Source organism: Epinephelus fuscoguttatus, linkage group LG9 (assembly GCF_011397635.1).
Source record: "Epinephelus fuscoguttatus linkage group LG9, E.fuscoguttatus.final_Chr_v1".
NCBI classification, from domain to species: domain Eukaryota; kingdom Metazoa; phylum Chordata; class Actinopteri; order Perciformes; family Serranidae; genus Epinephelus; species Epinephelus fuscoguttatus.
Window position 1 is genome coordinate 38,253,223 of NC_064760.1, and position 18,711 is coordinate 38,271,933.

An 18,711-nucleotide genomic window follows, 5' to 3' on the forward strand; every position below is an offset into this window, starting at 1 on the left:
CAAGTACAACTGAGTAGTGTGCCTGGATATATATATGTGCCCAGGATTGTGCACAGGCCCATTCAAAACTGCATGTGTTTGTGAAGTCCTGAGCATACTACTAGATAACTGAGACTTTAGTTGCACTGCAAGAGTTGTGTGAGAGTTTATATATCTATGTTCTTATATAGTTTAGCTATTGTTAAATGTGAACCCTGTTTCCCTCAATTCATGAATAATGTTTGCCTGTTTTGGATTCTCCGTTCACCGTGGAGACCTGCGAGAAACAGAATTTTCTACACAATTTTCATATAACACACATGAGTAATTGATAAACAAATGAGCGCAGTATTTCTTTCATATTAGCATGTTAGCTTGTAATGTGACCATGTTAAAATTTAGCTCAAAGCACCATTAAAGGGATGGTTTGGTTGGTTATGAGGCACTTAACCATAGTCAGTGTATCACCTACAGTAGATGTCAGTCGGCACGCCCCCAGTTTGGAGAAGCAGGCAGAAGTACCGCCACTGAAGCTAAGCAATGTGCTGCTGTGGACAGGGGCAGCAACAAAACACATTTTAACCACCAAAAAAAAAAAAAAAAATCAGTATCTGTTTAAGTGTGTGCTATATTTAGAATATTTTCATCACTTCACCTTACTGTCAGACAGCCTTTTCTGAATGGGAACTGAAGCTGTTATCTATACTCTTTTGACAAAACAGTAATTTTACTTTGCAGAACACAGAACTTGCTGGTCTACCACTGCCTTGGTCAGATAGATCAGACAATTCCCTCGTACTGCTCCACTTCAAAAATCCCTAAAATTACAGCCTACCAGAGCAGCTAGAATGACTATAGACTGTTTTATGGAAGTTTTCCATGTTTTTAGCACCACAAAAGAAATCCCATTCACTGTTGTAATCATGTGGCCTCAAAGACAAATTAAAACCTGCACAATCAAACCGATACAATACTATCTATGCCATAATTATTCCTATATCATTGTCTCACTCCTTTCATCGTCCTCGTGAAGCTCTCAAGGATCACGAACAAAAAAGCATTATTTATTTACATTGAGACATCCCGTAAACAGCTCTGTTAGTCAGGGAACATGTCCACTGATAACACAAACAGGTGCCAAGCATATAATAGATAACCGTAGTAATGAAGGGCAGAAATATTTAGTAACTAACAATACAGTAAAACACAGATGGCAGGCAAGGAAAGTGTTTGGTTTTTCCACATACAGATCTTCTATCGAAAAAACAAAGCATGCTCACTCTGATCTCAGTGAGATATTATCTGTCTGTTCTGGTACACATTCAGATTGTCAGCCAGCCGTTAGCTATGAATGGAAAACTGATATTTACAACAATCTTGTACTGTTGGGATGACATACATAGTCTCACTACACATAAACAATAACAGCTGATAGCCCCAGCAGTGTAAACACGGTGCATACACCTCTTTGGAATGTTTTAATTCCTGCATTAGATCGTTGAAGCTTGCCGTCGACATCTTAAGGGAAAATATACACAATGCTCCAGGCATGAAATTAATTGTACAAAGCGAATTCCCCTGCACCTTAGCTCATGTAAGAAAATCGTCAGAACCACAGAGTATAAAAATAACATGTTTGAAACAAATATAAAAACGCAATTATATACAAAGAAAACAGGCAGTTGGTAAAGGAACAGCAATAAAATAAAGCGTGTTCATTCACACAATACAGCAAGCGGATTCTGCACAAGTCAAAGTTCAAGTGGCAGGAGCAAGCAAGATGCTCATCTACGATGCAATGTGCTTTATTAAACAACTAACCCTCAGTGTCTGCGGCGAGGGCAGACATGCATATCGTCAACAGAGAGACTGCTGGCATACTCAGACGTCCAGTCTCTGAGGAAGAGCTCCTCTGCTTGGCTCTGCAGAGTCTCTTTGCCTTTTGGAACCTCAGAGCCAGTTTGATTCACCACCAGGCCCACGCCAGCTGTCTGGGTGAAGTAGTTCTCCGACCAGTTGGACGTCCCTGTGAACACAGGAACAGACACATCAGTTAGACAGCCTGACAGTCCCAGGAACTAATACAACTCACATTTTAATGAGATTTATATTACAGATAGATTTTAACCACCACATGGATGTGATTCTTCTTTCCCACAGACAGAAGGGAATTTCAGTTTACTGTGATTTAATTGTATTTATCTATTTGTAATTGTTTTAGACTATAGATTATAATTCAGCAAATACCAACCTCTGCAGACCTGCAGCTAAAACCCTGAACTATCAAAGCAGATTAAAGAAACATGTAGTTACAACCTGACTGTTCAGAAGTGGATGAAGGGTTCCCATCCTATACTTAAAGAACCAGGGTTTAGAGGGATCTATTGGTGGAAATGGAGTATTCATAATTGTGGGGTTTTTTTAGTGTATAATCACGTGGAATTAGGAATTGTTGTGTTTTCGTTATCTTAGAATGAGCCTTTCATATCTACATAGGGAGAAGGTCCTCTTCCACAGAGCATGCTGTGTGTCTACAGTAGTCCAGAACAGACAAACCAACCACTGGCTCTGGAAAAGAGCTTTTTAACATTTTATGTTACCAGAAGGCCACCGTGGTTTCTCCTGCAAGTTTGGAAAGGGAGGGTGAGCAGAGGGGTATTCAGTTGGTTGCAATCTGGTTCTGGTCCTTTATATGAGCTCAGACAGGTTTAATTTCATGAAAATTGACTTAACCGGCATTTGTCATCAGGACACACTGGAAATTAAAAACAAGCCTTTGCCAATGGTGTCACAGCGCTAAAGCCAACCTGTATTGCATCAGTAATTAGCAACATGACAAAGTGATAAGCATGATTTTATGCTTATTTATTAACAGACAAACAGAGTCACTAGTGTCTGACGAGCCATGTGAATTTACTGCTGAGCCAAAGAGTGAGAGGAGTTCTAAAAATGAATCAAGTGGTAACAGCGTACCGATGTAGACCACTCTGTCAGTAACCATGTACTTGGCATGATTGACTCGTGCATAGGGGATCTTCATCTGCTCCGCTGTTGAAGGCACTGTGAAGATTTTCTACACACACAAAGAAAAAACAACAGCAATAGTTTAGGATACATCAGCGTTCTGTTATGTCTTTGTCACCTTGGAGGAAATAAAATCTCCCAACGTACCACATCGATGTCACATTTGAAATGAGGTCTGTTGAGCACCACCAGGGACTGCAGGAAGGTGAACATGGAGGCAGATGAGTGCTCCCAGCAGCTGATCAGCATTTGAACCTGAACGTCTCTGGTACAGGCTGCGGCACGCAGGGCCGAGTCGATGGCGGGCCAGAACCTGAGAGAGGGAGACCAATGTGGTTTGAAGAAAATAAAAATAAGACAGGATTATAATGATTATATTGTCCTCTTCTCATCTCTGTAATATCTATATATGTGTAATGTGTTTGGACACCTAAAAGCATCCCAGGACAGAGACAAGTTCCCAGCATCTGAACTAGAAAGCGTCCAGTCAGCAGGAGAAGCTGCTTTGTCAGACAATCTGGGTCCAGTTAGGTGACTGTTAAATACCATTTATCTATTTGCAAGTCATCATGCATTGCATTATCTGTTACTGTAACACCTGCATCTCATCAAGTTACTCAACAAATGGATTTCATACATTATTTTGTCTGAGGAATCAATTTGTGTCTGATGATGAATATATCTAGGATACAGTGTTAACATTATTGTCTTTCTCTGTATTGAGTGGCTTGTCACCTGATCGGCTCTGTGAACTCAGACATAGGCAGATAGTCCATGACAGAGATGTGAATGAATTTCTGGGCGTCATCGATGACAGACAGAATGGTAGTGAGATCATCGGAGCGGCCACGGGCTGAGATCTGCGGAGGGGCGCTCTGCAGGAAACAGATATGACACAGAGGTGAGAACCATGGGAGCAACCAGAGAAAGGACTCTGTCACAGCTGGGTACATAAATACACTGACACTGAATTTAAAATAGGAATGTCTTTTTCTTTGTCTTCTCTGAATACTGTCTCATATCACACATGGACTTACAGACAGGTAGACCTGAGCAGGCACTCCATTGAACTTTAGGCGCAGGGGATTCTGGGCGCTGGACAGGGCAGAGAGACGAGCAGGCCAGTACAGCGGCAGGGAGCCGTTATCCGCACCACCGATGTTCCAGTACACCTCGAAGATCCGAAAGGCATCCTGAGCCAGGCAGCTGCAGTCCTCCACAGACAGGCCGACCTCCTTCACCTTGTTTAAACAAAGCACGCAGGATGCATTAATTCTGTCACCGCCAAAACTGTGACTGTGTTTGTGTGCGGGCAGTGGTGGGATGATCTGGGGCCAGTTCCAGGGAGCAGATTTAATTAATTATCTGAATCAATTTCCTGAGTGCAACCTGGAACCCTCTCTGATCTGGAGGCAGCACAATTATGTTGCACTAATAAGACTCAGATGATAATCCAGATTTGACTCAATATATAGATCAGCAAAATGTATCATGTCTATGTATCCCCCTTTAGAACAACATTGTTTGAATGCAGTTGAACAAACTTGACAAAAAATGCTTTTAATTAATAATGCAACACTCTCAGAAGCAATAAATCCACAGTATAAATATCACCTGCTTATAATAGACCAATCAATAACAGGCAGGCACTCTGAAGTCTAGACATTAATGTCACCGATTAAGTTTATTATACAATCAATTACTCAGCCCTCCTTGGAACTTTATTTAAAAAGTCTGTTAGGCCAAGTAGTGCACCATGAGTCTGCAGCCAATCTAAAAACTGCTGTGTCACTGTAGCCCTGTTAGTTTTTACTTGACTCTTAAAATGAGTCTCCAAATTGAAGTGATTAACTGCTCAGTTACAGGGATAGTTTGCATTTTTTGAAGTGGGGTTGTATGACGTACATATTTGTAGTCAGTGTATTAACTACAAGATGAAGTGTTGTTGAGGATGCCCCCAGTTTGGAGAAGAACAGAGGAGTGCTGCAATATACTGCTGTGGACAAGACCAGCAGCAAAATGTGTATTAGCCACCACAAAAACAAATCAAAATCAGTTTAAGGGTACGCTATATTAAGAATATTTCCACAGCTTTACCTTGGCACAGACAGCCCTTTCTAACGGGGAGTTCCCCCATTTATGCTCAGGCCAAGTAACCAGACTCCATTGACAAAAACAGTAATTTTAGCTCACAGAACACAGGAGTTGCTGGTCTACTGCTGCCTCAATCAGTTAGTTTGTTTGTGTTATTGTGTGACTTTGGTGAATCTGAACCAATCCTTTAAAACACCAAAGTCACACCACAACACAAACTAACTAACTGACCAAGGCAGCGGTAGATCAGCAGCTCCTGTGTTTAGCAATGTTAAATTACAAATTCTCTCAATGGAGTCTGGCTTTGAAGATGTCAATGTAACAGCTTCAGTTGCCTGTTGGAAATCACTGTCTGACATCAATGTAAAGTGGTAAAAATATTTCAAATATAGCATACACTTAAACTGATATTGATTTTTTATGTGGCTAAAACACATTCTGTTGCTGCCCTCACCCACAGCAGCACATTGCTTAGCTTCAGTGGCAGTACTTCTGCCTGTTTCTCCAAACTGGGGGTGTGCTGACTGACATCTACTGTAGGTAATACACTGACTATGGATAAGTGCCTCATATAACCCCACTTCAACAAAATCGAAACTATCCCTTTAAGTCCAAAGTGGCAGTGTATTTTCTCTGTTTAAAAGAGCTTTTACCTAGCGGTCAGGCTCATGCTTTAACTGGTTGGGACATCAATGCAAATGAGATCAAATCTACTGGACAGTAATGTGATCTACAAGTGGACATTAATGAACCTCTTCCTCGTAATGCAAAGGGTCACGTGGGGGGGAACATGATGACTGCAACTTGTAATGCAGATTACATTTGAAAATGCCCATTTTTCTCCCAGTTTTACCTGACTTAAAGAACGCCAGTCCATGTTAGCACTACCCAAGTAGAAGTGCTTTTGATCCACCACCCACAGCTTGGTGTGGACAATGCCTCCTGTTACAGCCTCGAGGTCTACCTCTCTGACCTCTGCACCTGCAAACAAAACACACACACACACACACACACACACACACACACACACCTAAAGAAATGACTGCAAATTGGTTTGATCTTAGCTAGTGATGATGAGAGTCTGTTTTCTGTATCCAGCTTCAATTATTTACCATATATGTGAGTTTGACATGCAAATGATATTTCCTAGTTAAGCTTTAATGTATGGTACACGCAGCAGAGTGACAACACAATGAGCTCCATACTGTCATTGATGATGTACCTGTTGCAGCCAATTCATCTGTATCTTCACTTGAGGTCTGGGGGGCGTTCACAGCAATCTGGAGTTTCACCCCTTTGGATTCAAGTTGTTTAAGTTGTTCAAAGACCATTTTTCCCTGCAAGATATAAAAAAAATAAATAGATAAAATAATATCATACACACTGAAGATTCAAAAGATAAATGTATCATGAGACTGGAGCATGCCACTGAACTAACCTGAGAGTCAGAAGGGTCAGAGGAGCGCGCCAAATCGCTGCTTCGTAGAGTTAGGTAGAAAGCAGCAATATGGACCGAGCTGTTGGCTTTGTCCAGCAGATGTAACCAGCTGTCTGCGATGCTCCCTCTGGATGAGGCAGAGGACGGATAGAGACCCACAGGGATGCTCTCCACCAGGTGCACTCTGAAATGAGGGAGCGAGAAACTCAAGCTACAACTGCTAACACACCAAACAGAAACCAGTCATCATCTCAGACCAGAGGATCTGTGCAACTTTACATTCCACTGGTTGATTTAACAGAGCTTTCATGACTTTTCTTGAGCTGCTCTTTGGAGTGTGGATGCCCAACCCAAGGCCTAAGAGACCTGACAGGACATGACAACACCCGAGAGTTTGTTGAGATGAAGAATTGACATACATCCAATAGTACGACTCAAAATTTCAATATATATTACTGTGTATGACGTTACATAATGAGTGTGTTTTGATTAATTACGTCCCTTACAACTACACTTAGACTCGTCAACTATTCTAAAAGTAAGAAAATGCTCAGAAAACAGTTAAAATTGAGCACAATTTAATCTTCAGGGGTAAACACTGTCCAAAAAAATATTGTGTGTTATAAGAGCCATTTGAAATCATTATTCACATTTTTCTACGAAGTTAGCGACGTGTTATCAACTAGTGGACTAACAAACTCAGTGCTTCAGTAATGTTAATTAACTGTGCGTGGCTTGGGTTGGGTTTGGACATAAAAAACAGAATGGGTGTTTGGTTAGGGTTGAACTCCGTTACTACTCTCTTGAGCTTGGAAAGAAATGTGCGGCCTGACCTGCACTACTGCTCATACATCAGCTTCAAAGCAGCAAAACTGACACAAAGTCAGACATTAATTCTCTGCTGTGTAAGTCAAGGTGAAAAAAGAAAATCACCATCACAAAGCAAAGTTGTGTCTTTCAGAATGTTTTGGTCTCAAAATTTTTTACTTTTAACACAGCATAGGGCTCATAAGAACAAAACTGATCGCACAGATCATTTCTTACCGACAATCAGTGCTGCAAGGCTCTGGTACCAAGCCAAAGCCCTCCAGGAAGTGCAGTTCCAGCTGAGCTGTGAGCTGAGCCACAGACATGGGAAGCCCATAGTGCCAGACATGCTGGCCAAACCCCCCTAATAGCAGCAAAGTGGTGGGCAGGAGGCAGAAGAGGGCAAAACTGGAGCATCCTGACCCCTATAAAACAAGACAAGTAAATATTGACTTCACAACATGTGTGCAGAGTTACGATCATAGCTCTGACAGAGGGTGGGAAACAGCTGAGGATTGTGCAGCATTCCGAAGCTGTTACTGCAGGGTGTGGTGGAATTCCTTTTTGTGTGACCGACTCTGTCGAGACCACCAAGATAACCCTGACATCAGTGGAATCTATCAGGCAAGTAGAACAACATAACTCACCTTAGTGGGCTTGGCAGAATTGGTTGACTGAGCTTTAGCAGGCTTCTCTGGTGGTACAGCAGGAGTTGATTCATCAACATCGGCTCTCTCCTCCTCAAAATGTGGACTCTCCGGCTTGCTCATAAGTGGTTCATGATGCTCCATCACCTCCCCTGAATCCTGGCCCTCAGATTTTTCATCTTCCAAATCATCCTCACACTCTGATGAAGACCTACTGTCCTTAAGTTCAAGTATGTTTGTCGGCTCCGTCTCCCATGGTGGTTGTTCGTCCATAATAGCCTCCTCTTGGCTGACCTCAGCTGCATAAACGATGTCTGCAGACTGTGTCTCTTCAGCATCTCCAGAGGGCGTGAGGGTAATCCTGCTTTCAACCTCTATGTCGCATTTCTCTTCTGTGTCTTCAAATGGCTTTTGGCTGATGGAGCCCTTGTGTGGAAGGTGAGATATGGGAGCCTCCTGTGCGGTGGCAGCTTCTACTTCAAACGTTTTGCTCTTGTCCAGCTCTGGTTCATGTTGCTCCAATCCTCGCTCTGGTCTGAGGGCCGGCCTGGGGCTTGCAGTCATAGAAGAGAACGGCGCAGATTCAAACATCCTCAAGCTCTTGGGCGCACTAAGTGTCTGGGGAACATGGACTGCTGCTGCTGTAGCTTGTTCTGTGCTGCTGAACAGAGAAGGAGCTTCAAGGCTGACCTTTGGGGCGCGGACTGATGGTAGTGGGAGTGCTGTTTCTCTGACATCAGGTAGCCTGAACTTTGATGCTTCCACACTCCCAGCCCCAACTTTCTCGGGGGGCTCAGCTACATGGGCAGGGGTATCTTTTTTGGGAACAGGCAACTCATGATCCTTCGTGCTGGTAGGTCGTTTATGGAAAGTGGGGATTCTGGAGACAGGTTTCCCACCTTTGCGGTTCATGTCCTCTTTCTCCTCAAACTCTTTACTTGCAGCCTTTTCATCAGCTCGCAGACGCTCCAGCACAACACTACAATACTTCAGTTCCTGAGGAAGACAGAACTTGTTTAGAAAAGGCATGCATCTTGTGTGAATATAAAAACAATCTATCAATAGCACCTCTCACACATATAAGTTTTAACCCAGTGATTCTGAAAAGCCTTTCGACAGCACCCTTAGTTGCACATAACACCCGGAATACCCTTAAAAAAGCAGTTTAACAGACATTTGCAAACCCAATATCCACCTGTATTGTGTTTCCTGTTTTGATTCTGCTCAAAATCAACACTATAACACTGTGTATTACCTGGAGAGGCCTCCGGAGCACTGCAAGGGCTAGAATAGCCACACCTATTCAAATAAGCTCTCCTGTCTAATACAGCTCAGCATGGCCACCACAGACTCATTAACATGTTGTCATTGATGTCAATATTTGTTTATGAACATGACCATGAGTGTAACCATGGCTACAACACTCTTAAACTTTACATTGTGATGGCAGTCAAAGATGAACATTAAACTTGCTTTGCTTTAAGTTCAGTCCACGATGCTAAATTGTTTATTAAAAGGCCCAGTGTGTAGGATTTAGGAGGATATATTGGCAGAAACTTAATATAATATTAATAACTATATTATCATAAGTGTATAATAAACTGAAACTAAGAATTGTTGTGTTTTCGTTACCTTAAAATGAGCTGTTTATATCTACATATGGAGTGGGTCCAAACCAAACACTGACATGTAACTCTATCTCTTTCATATTTTCTCCAGTGTTTGCATTTTGTACATGTTTTTATGTCTCACTGTTTAATGACACGGAAGGCATTTTACATGTCACACTACGAAACCCCCTGGTGTTAATAATTAATGATGGATTCCACTGAGCTGCTTCAGTTTCAGCATCCTGGTATTGTGCATTGTGGCTTACTGTCATGGCTTACTGGGACACTTGAGTTGAAGACACGTGAACGGAAAAGCAGAGTCGTCGTTAATAGTTAACGATTATTAATAGCAACACCAGTGCTTCACCTATGATGACAAAACAAAATACAAAAAAGATCTATTCTAGCCCAACCGAAGCAGGATTTTAAAAGCAAATATTAGCATCAGCTGCAGGGTTTCCACACCCTCTTAAACATTGAATTCAAGAACTTATAAATTACTTTCCAGGCCCAGTTCCCTCAAATTTAAGGACCCAAAATGACATAGTTTGAAACATTGATAAAGGGTTATTACTGTTATGAAACTGAGATTTTTTATTTACAACAACTGCCAGACTTTACAGACCCTCACAGAAAGCAATTAAAAACAGAGACATAGGTGAATGTGTAAACATTCTAGACTGTGTTGTGTAGGTTGTGACAGGTGGCACATAAAACAATGATGCAACTGCAGGAGACACACATGTGGACGGCAAACATAGCCTATTTACTAACTTTAAGTAAAAAACTGTCAAAAGAACTTCAATTTCTTGCAAAAAATATATAAATTCAAGAGCTTTCAAGGACCTATGTCTATTTATGTCAGTCTTCCAAAACTTTCAAGGATTTAATGGACCCATGGGAACCCCTATGGCCAATAGTAACATAAACAATCATTTCTGATAATGATGTGTCAAATTATTAAAATAATTCTACCCATGACATATACTGAGCAGAACAACTTGTTGAAAAATAAACTAAGTAATGTAACAAACTGTGAAGTTTAAATGCTATTTTTAAGTTACCTGAGGCATATTTTGTCATTTACTGTACGTATTTAGTTAATAATCTGCCAGCATGTACACTGATACTGATATGTTTGCAGTAAGCTAAAGTTTGCTTTTGTCAGTCCAGCTTTGAACTACATTTTATGAATTTCACTGAAGCGAAGCACCTTGTGACACCTGCTCCTGTAAGTGGCTATATATAGATATGTAAACTTAAAGCCTGACTGATTATTTGACAGTACATTTGTGGGCATATAAGCAAAAAGTTAACTCATATCTAATATTTATATTATATGTTTTGCACTTACTAGGTGTAAATGTATTTCTATTTGAGTGCACTGTTGAAAAAATGCTATTATCTTTACAATTAATTTGATTATAAAGTTATTTTTTTCAACTGTAAAATATTTTGCAAAATAATTACTAAATGTATGGGATTCTTTGCTTTTACATTGTTATAATGATAAAAACAAATATAACCCCACATATGAGCCCACAAATATCGATTTTGACAAACTCCAGCATTGGTTGGCCTCTCCTGTTTCTATATAAATAATCACCTCATAGTCTAAATACAGTATATAAACCAGCTTTACAACCCTACAACAGGTTCAATGAGATTAAGACACTTCCGCACGAGCTTGCCAATATTTCCTGTTGATGATTACATGCTGCTGTTGCACACTCTGAGCATAATTTCTCTCACCACATGGCTGTATAAATAAGACTCGCGCCACACCCAGCAACCCTTCTCCGGCCTGTGCAAAAACTCAAACAGATAGACAGAAAGAGGTGTGTTTGTTTGGGTTATCTGTGGGGTGAGTTATAGTCTACCGTTACATCAGCCTCCTCAGCAGTTTCCTCCTCCAGCTCAGCAGGGGGACTTTGTTGTGTCTCCATCACTTGGACAGACTCAGAGTCTGACTCATCTGATTCCTGATGGGACAAGATCGGTTATATTGAGTTAACAAGGAGGAAAGAGCACTGTACACAAAGCACAAGGTATAAATTCCACTTAAGGACATGTGCATTGGTTGTATCTTTATCTGCACCATGCCAATGGAAAAAGTACGAGAAAATGTAAAAAGATGGTAAACGTTTTGTTATCTTCTTCACAGAGAAACACCGTCAGCGTAAAGACAAACTTACCATGATGCGGTAACTTACTCTGTAACGTTAGGAAGTTGTGTCTGGGCGCAGGGCTCAAACTCACGATGCGGTAGTTAGCTTTTAACAGTAGCTAAGCAAATGTTACACGCGCTAAAGTGATAATAGCAGCAAACGCACGATAGTTAAAGCAGGCACAGTCCCTCCGTGAGTATTTTCCTCGGGTTAGCCAGCTAACGTCGCTACCGTTAGCGAGCAAGCTACGTGGCCGACTGTGAAGTTCTCAGCAGCGGAGGAAGAGGAGGCGGAAAAGCTGAGTAATAAAAATACCCACCTCATACGTAACGTTGGTTCTCCTGTGCCGGCGGACCGACCTTCTCTGCGGTGTGTCCACTGAGTCTTCGTCACTTTCCTGACTGGGGCGGATGGACCTTCTGGATCGCAGTATCATCGGCATCTTGGACCACTTCAATAATGCAGCACTTTCGTGACACGAGATTAACGGACGGGACGTAAAGAGCAGTCACGTTTGTCTGCAGTTCTGAGGAGAATCCACTCCGGCAAACGGCCAATATCGAGCTGCGGTGAACAAAAGTTGCACTGAACAGCTGCCAGAGTACTTAAAACATATTTCTCAGTGACCTATATACAACCTTACCGTCTAATCCGATTTGAATGCGGCGTCCTTTCTGGGAAAAGTAAACAACAACTTGAAGTAACCGCGAGTCCCTGTCATCGCTGATTGGCAGTTAGAGTTTAAACCAGTGGCGCCGCCCATCAGACGTTACGTAGGCCACACAACACGGAAGTAAGGGATTACCGTCTTCTGCCGCTGCGTATAGTTCAAGGAGCTCGGCGTCCCTTTCAAATAAGGTCAGTTATTACCGTGAAATGATTACTGACAGCTTATACACTGTATATATCTTTGGGAGAAAGCAAAGCATAAATTGGGGGACAGCTCGAGATAGTTGACATTAATTCTTGTAAACAAAGTTAGCTTCAGTTAGCTTAGCTGTTGTTGAGCAGCCTGAACGGAACACGACCGCTTGTTTATGTTGCGAAGAGAAAAATAAAGACATTTAGGTTGCAAACGTTAGCTGGGTTACTTAGTGTCAAGGCTACTGTTAAATACCCAGGGAACATATGAGCTTGTACAATACAATGACATTAAAAGCCCCTCAAATATTACGTTAGTGAAGTTTGAAATGTTGAGGTCTCTGTCTGACTCTGATTACTGAGCTGTTCTGTTGAATGTATGTTACTATGTTACTGTATCCTGTACTGTACGAGGTGGGACAGACAGCCACCATATTGTGACTGCTGTTTTGTTATGAGGTCCTTGTCTGTAGTTTAAATCCATGTAAACGTTGAAACAGCTTGGGAAAGTATTATATATATCAGAGTAATTATATCACAGGATAGTTTTTACATTGTCACTTACGGTGAACAACTTTTCTATTTGACTTTGCTCTCAACCACAAAGGAATACAGTGCACCTGAAAATGAAAGTAACTTTTTTGACTTCCCTTCACCATCCAGTCAAGTGTGAACACTAGCTGGACAACTTTCAAATGGCACATTCCTCATATGAACCCATGTATTAATATTGGAGAAAGGCTTTGTGGCTTTTGCAGAAGTAGATATCATACTATTTGACTTAATGGCCTGATGTTGGTAAATGTCCACATTTTGTGATGTGGCAGTATTTCCTCACTGATGACTGGTCATTTCAGAATATTTTAAGACACAACATTTTTGTCTTGTGGGAACAGGCAATATGGTTAAATGATTGTATTTAGATTTATATGACTTCTACAGAAACCGAGAAGGGCTGTGCTTCTTATTATTTTTAATGCCGATATCTCAAAATCACAAGTTAGTTATTTTATCTTGAGATATCAAAGCTTGGTGAAATGAAACAGCCTTTTTTCTTGTATTAAGGGGTTTATTATCTTGTTATCTCCAGATCACGGGGTCATTATTTCAAGAGAAAAAGCTTGTTTCTTGAGATAACAAAATAACAATTTTATGTTTTCCCGTGATAACAGGTTGATTATATAGTTATCTTGCAATCATAGGGTCATTTTTTCGTTATTTGGAGAAAAAAGCTTTTTTCTCGATAAGAATTTTTTTTTTGTTATCTCATGATAATAATGCTTGGTTCCTTGGGAACCCAGGCATTTAAAACATTAAAAGCATGGCTGTTCTCAGTTTCCATACATTTTATATCATGGTACAAATATACATCATGACATAGCACATTTTTTGGAATATCAATTGAGTAACTATTGACACTTCAAAATACCAAAAAGTAATCTCTATTATTTGGCTAGTCCAATAAATTAAACTAATTAAGATACTTAATTATCTCCTGTGATTTTGTTTCAGGTTTCCCATGTGAACCTTTGGGGCTGAGAGGAGAAGGTTTGGCAGTTCCTCCGCGATGATGGACAGTTAGTTCATCCTATCAGCACTCCAATGGAAGCCTCAGTCTCAGCTGCCCCTCCTCCCAACTCCTCCGTCCCGCCTGTCCCAGTCCCCATCCCCCTGCGCCCAGCCGTCGCCCCATCGGTCCAGCTTGGCTTCACCATCCTCTACACCGCTCTGTACTCTGGACTGTTCCTGGTGGTGTACATACAGCTCTGGCTTCTCTACCTCTACAGACACAAAAGATGGAGTTACCAAAGCGTCTTTCTGTTCCTCTGCCTGCTTTGGGCAGCCCTCCGCACCACTCTGTTCTCCTTTTACTTCTGTAATGCTCTGGAAGCCAACCACCTACCTGTGGCAGTGTACTGGCTGCTGTACTGCTTCCCTGTTTGTCTGCAGTTCTTCACTCTCAGCCTTATCAACCTGTATTTTACTCAGGTAAGACTTGAGAGAATGGGGCAGGGGTTGTTTTTTTAAATTTTATTTTTTGGGCTTTTTGCCTTTAATTGACAGGACAGTGTGAAATGGGGAGAGAGAGAGAGAGAGCGAGCGAGCGAGCGAGCGGGGGGACATGCAGCAAAGGGTTGCAAGCCGGAATCGAACCTGCAACTGCTGCAGTGAAGCATTGCCTCTGTACATGGGGTGCCGGCACTATCCACTACGCTACCAACGCCCCGTTTTTTTTGTTTTGTAGCTAGAATACATGAGCTGTTATATTGAGGGAAATACTGAAAGAAATTGACAAAAAGATTGTGAAGAATTGGTTTGATTAAACCATAGTGATAGAAGACTTCACGTCATAATTAAATAAGTGAAAGTAAAACCGCTTTAAGAGTAACAAGGTGTTAACATAATCTCTGAGCAGGGGAATTCCTTTCAATAGATGTCTGCCAAGCAGCTTTTAAAGTGAAACCTTGTGGATCTTTAGAGAGACTGAAGAAAGAAGACACTCAGTAAATACTTCTTTTGCTTTCAAATCCATTCTTATGTCAGGTTTTTGTGTTCACTCTGTTGGTTGTTTCTGTCTTGTACCACAGGTGTTGCTCAAAGTAAGAGAGACGTACAGCTCAGATGTGGAAAGAGGAGTGTAAGTTTCACTCTAGAATAATTCTGCACCAAGCTTTTGTTCTGAACCCTGATTATCTTGATTAAGCCTTGAACACAACACAGTACTTATGTATTTATAACTCTGACTTCCTTGTCTTCCTCAGGTTGCTGGCACGGTGCATGTATGGTGCACTGAGCACTCTCTTTCTCTCTGTCAACATGGTCTGTGCGGCTCTTGGGGACAGAGGTGCCAGCGGTGGGTCAGGGGACCATACCTGGACTCTGGTCCTGGTTCGAGTTCTGGTCAATGACTTGCTCTTCATCCTGGATGCAGTGTTACTGGCTGCCTTGTTGTTGCTCCTGACCAAACATTCCCGCTCCACCAGCCCCTACCTGATCAGCAAGGTGTGCAAAGCATCGCTCTTTAACGTACAAATGACCTGATGCAGCGATTACTTTATTTTGAGTAAAATGTAAAAAACCTAAAGGGGGAACTTCACTGATTTGACACATTAAGATTAGTGTATTATTCATGATCAGTCCTGCTCCTCATGGGGCTAACTCATGGGGTGGTTGCTGGTGCTGCATCATGGATATATAAATAGGTGCTTGATTAGTTAATGTGTATGACCAGTCACTCAAGGTTCCTCTTGTGCTGGGAGTATACCTACTCTGAAATAGGAGTTAAAGAACCACAGTTGTTCCTAGTCCACAGACACAATAAATAATGGGTTCTTAGAACAATGAAAAAGTTTCTCCGATTCGAGGAACTGGACTATTGAGTTGCATTATGGGAAATGTAGGACACAGTCTTTTTCCCAAGGGTGTTCTGGCGAGTCCTGCCCTTCTGTGCTGTGATTGGCTAGTACTAACCCTAACATGACATCTTTGCCTTAAACCTAACTGCCTCTGATCTTGATGCCACAACTTGACAAGTACAATCCAATCACAGGGCCGCAGGGCGGGTTTAGGCAAAACACTCTTGGGGAAAAAAACATGTGCATCCTATATTAGGAGCTAAAAGTCAGGATATCTGGTTTGCCCATTCTTTGCCCCTTTTAACCCTCCTCTGTTCTGATGGTACTCCAGGCTAACAGCATCTCCTTCTCCTGACTAGGGGACCACAGTGTGCAGGACAGCAACACTGGGAGCAGCAGTGATCTTGTTGTTTGCAAGTCGAGCCTGCTACAACCTGACGGTGCTCTTCCTGTCTCAGAGCCACAGAGTGGAGTCATTCAACTTTGACTGGTACAACGTCTCTGACCAGGTGATCATCTAACTTTTGAGCTGAAGCACTCTTAGCCAGTGCATGGCTCAAGGTGACAGTAACGGGTGTCAATATTTTCATATCTCAGAACGTCATGGTATGGTTGATAGCTACGGCCAGTAAAATGCCATCTCACTAACTGATAACCCTGTGTGTCTGCTTGTAGGCTGATTTGCGTGATGAACTGGGTGACAGAGGATACATGGCCTTTGGCGCAATCCTCTTCATATGGGAGCTGCTCCCAACCAGTCTGCTCATCCTCATCTTCAGAGTTCGCCGGCCTGCTCAAGAGGTAGTGAGCACATTGGACAGACACTGGGCTAAATGTCAACTAAATAAAGACATCAGAAATTAAAACACGAAACAGGATGAGTATTGCTGAACCAGTGGAGGTCATTTCAACCTGTTTTTTTCTCATTTCCACAGACCAGCAGCATGGGCGTTAACAACAGGGTCCTACCTCGTCCATATTTCTTTGACGATCCTCAAGGCAGTGACGAGGATGTGCCTGTTCCATGGGCACGGAGTTCACACCCACACTCCAGGTACTGTCTTTTCACAGGTAGAGCTGAAATGATTAGGCGATTTATCAGTCAGTCAGTCAACAGAAAGTGAGTCATCAACTTTTGCTATTCGATTAAAAAATGAAAACATTGCCCAGTCCCAGCTTGTCCAGTGTTAACATGTCCTGCTGGGGCTGGACGATATGGAGAAGATCAAGTATCACCATGTTTTTGAGGAAATACTTAGATATCTGTTTTGCAAGGATTGACAAGAAGTGAAATGTGGATACAATAGGCTGTTCGCACTACTCTTAGCCCCAGGCTAAGGGAGCTATTAGCCCAGGGCTGACTAAGCGCTTATACTGGCAGTTCTGACACATACCCAGTGAGCTAACCCTGACTGTAGCGTAGGGCTTGCTGGCACTGCTTCAGAGTCATGCAAGTTTTAAAATATATAACATAACCTAAGGGCCTGAGTAAATCAAGATCAGATTAATGAAGTGATTTGTCTTAATTAGATTAGGTGTATGTGTTGATGTGTGCTTCTTTTTACTGTTTCAGCTGGTATGGATCAGAGACCGCTCCTCTCCTGTTTGCCAGTAATCCTCCAGACCAGAGTCACCAGCACCACTCATTCTACTCCACCCCCCAGAACTGACCCTGACGTCTTCCCACTGATCAGGGTCGTCGTGTCCTCGGTGACATTCATCTCAAGGACAGACCGCACACACCTACCAGCCAGTAGTAAACTCCCTCTCTGAACAGTCTTTTTGCACTGAAAATCTCAGGAATTCATCAACAAACGGTGAATATGCACCTTATAATTTTGTAACAGAAAATATATTGAACATTTTTCTTGGCTCAAAGGGAACAAACTTGGTGGGAGAAGCCTGAACGGCCAAACATTGTGCTCAGGGATCTCCTTATAAAGGTTAAGGTGAGGTTTAGTCACAATGTGTTATAGCCCTTACAATTCCTAAACAAATGCACATTTAGCTTCGTTAGCATTCCTTATTAAATTTGTGCACATAATGTAGTTCATAAGCTCCTTTGGTAACAACCACTGACCTAGTTTGTGAAGAATTAATTTTTTCTCTTACACTGTTCCAAGTGTACAGCAAACTGACTAAAATACAAATTATCAGCTGTCTCTTTTGGCATTTGGTGTTCTGTTTCTTTAAGAGCAGTACTGTCTTTTTACACGTTTAATACGTAATTCCACATCTCTTTTAATCTGAGATTTATACATCACTGCAGGTATTTTTACATCGCTGAATTGTACTTTTGGATGCTCCCTTTAGGGCCAGTGTCTGCTGTTTTAGTTTGTATGTCACTTTTGCTAAGACTTTCATAATTATTCATTTTAAAAGTTGGTTTTGATTCTTGTTCCCTTCCTGTATAACTGTATTTTGATGGAAGTTTAACTTATTTTATAACTAATGTTCTGCCTTTAATCGTTGTTGGGAAAAAAAAAAAAATCAAATGTCATCCTCCTTTATGTCTTTACTTGAATGAGACTTCCTCATAGCGAGTCACTCACATGTGACTTTACCATGTGATTGATGTTTACTGTGTAAAAATCAAACCAATAAAAAAAATTAAATGAGCTTGTTCAGCCTGTTGCTAAGCAAAACAAAGTATACTGTGTCTACATCTGTTTCATTCATGTTTAAGCTAATTTACTACAAACTGTATACCTGATTAGTGCTAAGGTT

The 18,711-nt window shown here is 41.6% G+C and overlaps 2 protein-coding genes across 5 annotated transcripts; one reads left to right on the forward strand and one right to left on the reverse strand.

Moving 5' to 3' along the window:
- Positions 1–1,022: 1,022 nt before the first annotated feature.
- Positions 1,023–12,543, reverse strand: pld7 (phospholipase D family, member 7). Of its 4 annotated transcripts, XM_049585337.1 has the most exons (13): positions 12,411–12,543; positions 12,087–12,331; positions 11,480–11,581; positions 7,990–8,985; positions 7,580–7,767; positions 6,536–6,719; positions 6,320–6,434; positions 5,951–6,078; positions 4,041–4,244; positions 3,739–3,878; positions 3,151–3,316; positions 2,953–3,052; positions 1,023–2,005 (listed from the first exon to the last, which is right to left on the reverse strand). In XM_049585337.1, the coding sequence occupies exons 2-13, from the start codon at positions 12,207–12,209 to the stop codon at positions 1,803–1,805; spliced, it is 2,649 nt and encodes an 882-aa protein (XP_049441294.1). In that variant the 5' UTR covers positions 12,210–12,331; positions 12,411–12,543; the 3' UTR covers positions 1,023–1,802. The 4 variants fall into 4 exon arrangements, with proteins under 4 accessions (XP_049441294.1, XP_049441295.1, XP_049441298.1 ...); XM_049585338.1 differs by lacking the exon at positions 12,411–12,543 and having other exon boundaries at positions 12,087–12,391; XM_049585341.1 differs by lacking the exons at positions 12,087–12,331; positions 12,411–12,543 and adding an exon at positions 11,813–12,068.
- On the forward strand, positions 12,528–18,603 carry gpr137 (G protein-coupled receptor 137). The gene is made up of 8 exons (XM_049585343.1): positions 12,528–12,625; positions 14,141–14,617; positions 15,217–15,266; positions 15,391–15,631; positions 16,344–16,493; positions 16,660–16,785; positions 16,920–17,038; positions 17,558–18,603. Exons 2-8 carry the CDS (start codon positions 14,231–14,233, stop codon positions 17,652–17,654), a joined length of 1,170 nt encoding a protein of 389 aa, XP_049441300.1. The 5' UTR covers positions 12,528–12,625; positions 14,141–14,230; the 3' UTR covers positions 17,655–18,603.
- The last annotated feature ends 108 nt before the right edge of the window (positions 18,604–18,711 follow it).

Excerpts from the sequence above, each read along its gene's own strand:
- pld7 (XM_049585337.1), bottom strand. The coding sequence starts at position 12,209 with ATGCCGATGATACTGCGATCCAGAAGGTCCATCCGCCCCAGTCAGGAA. Across the intron at positions 6,079-6,319 it reads AGATGAATTGGCTGCAACAG|GTGCAGAGGTCAGAGAGGTA; the intron begins GTACATCATCAA and ends TTTTGTTTGCAG. Across the intron at positions 3,053-3,150 it reads TCAAATGTGACATCGATGTG|AAAATCTTCACAGTGCCTTC; the intron begins GTACGTTGGGAG and ends TTGTGTGTGTAG.
- gpr137 (XM_049585343.1), top strand. The coding sequence starts at position 14,231 with ATGGAAGCCTCAGTCTCAGCTGCCCCTCCTCCCAACTCCTCCGTCCCG. Across the intron at positions 14,618-15,216 it reads TCAACCTGTATTTTACTCAG|GTGTTGCTCAAAGTAAGAGA; the intron begins GTAAGACTTGAG and ends CTTGTACCACAG. Across the intron at positions 15,632-16,343 it reads GCCCCTACCTGATCAGCAAG|GGGACCACAGTGTGCAGGAC; the intron begins GTGTGCAAAGCA and ends TCTCCTGACTAG.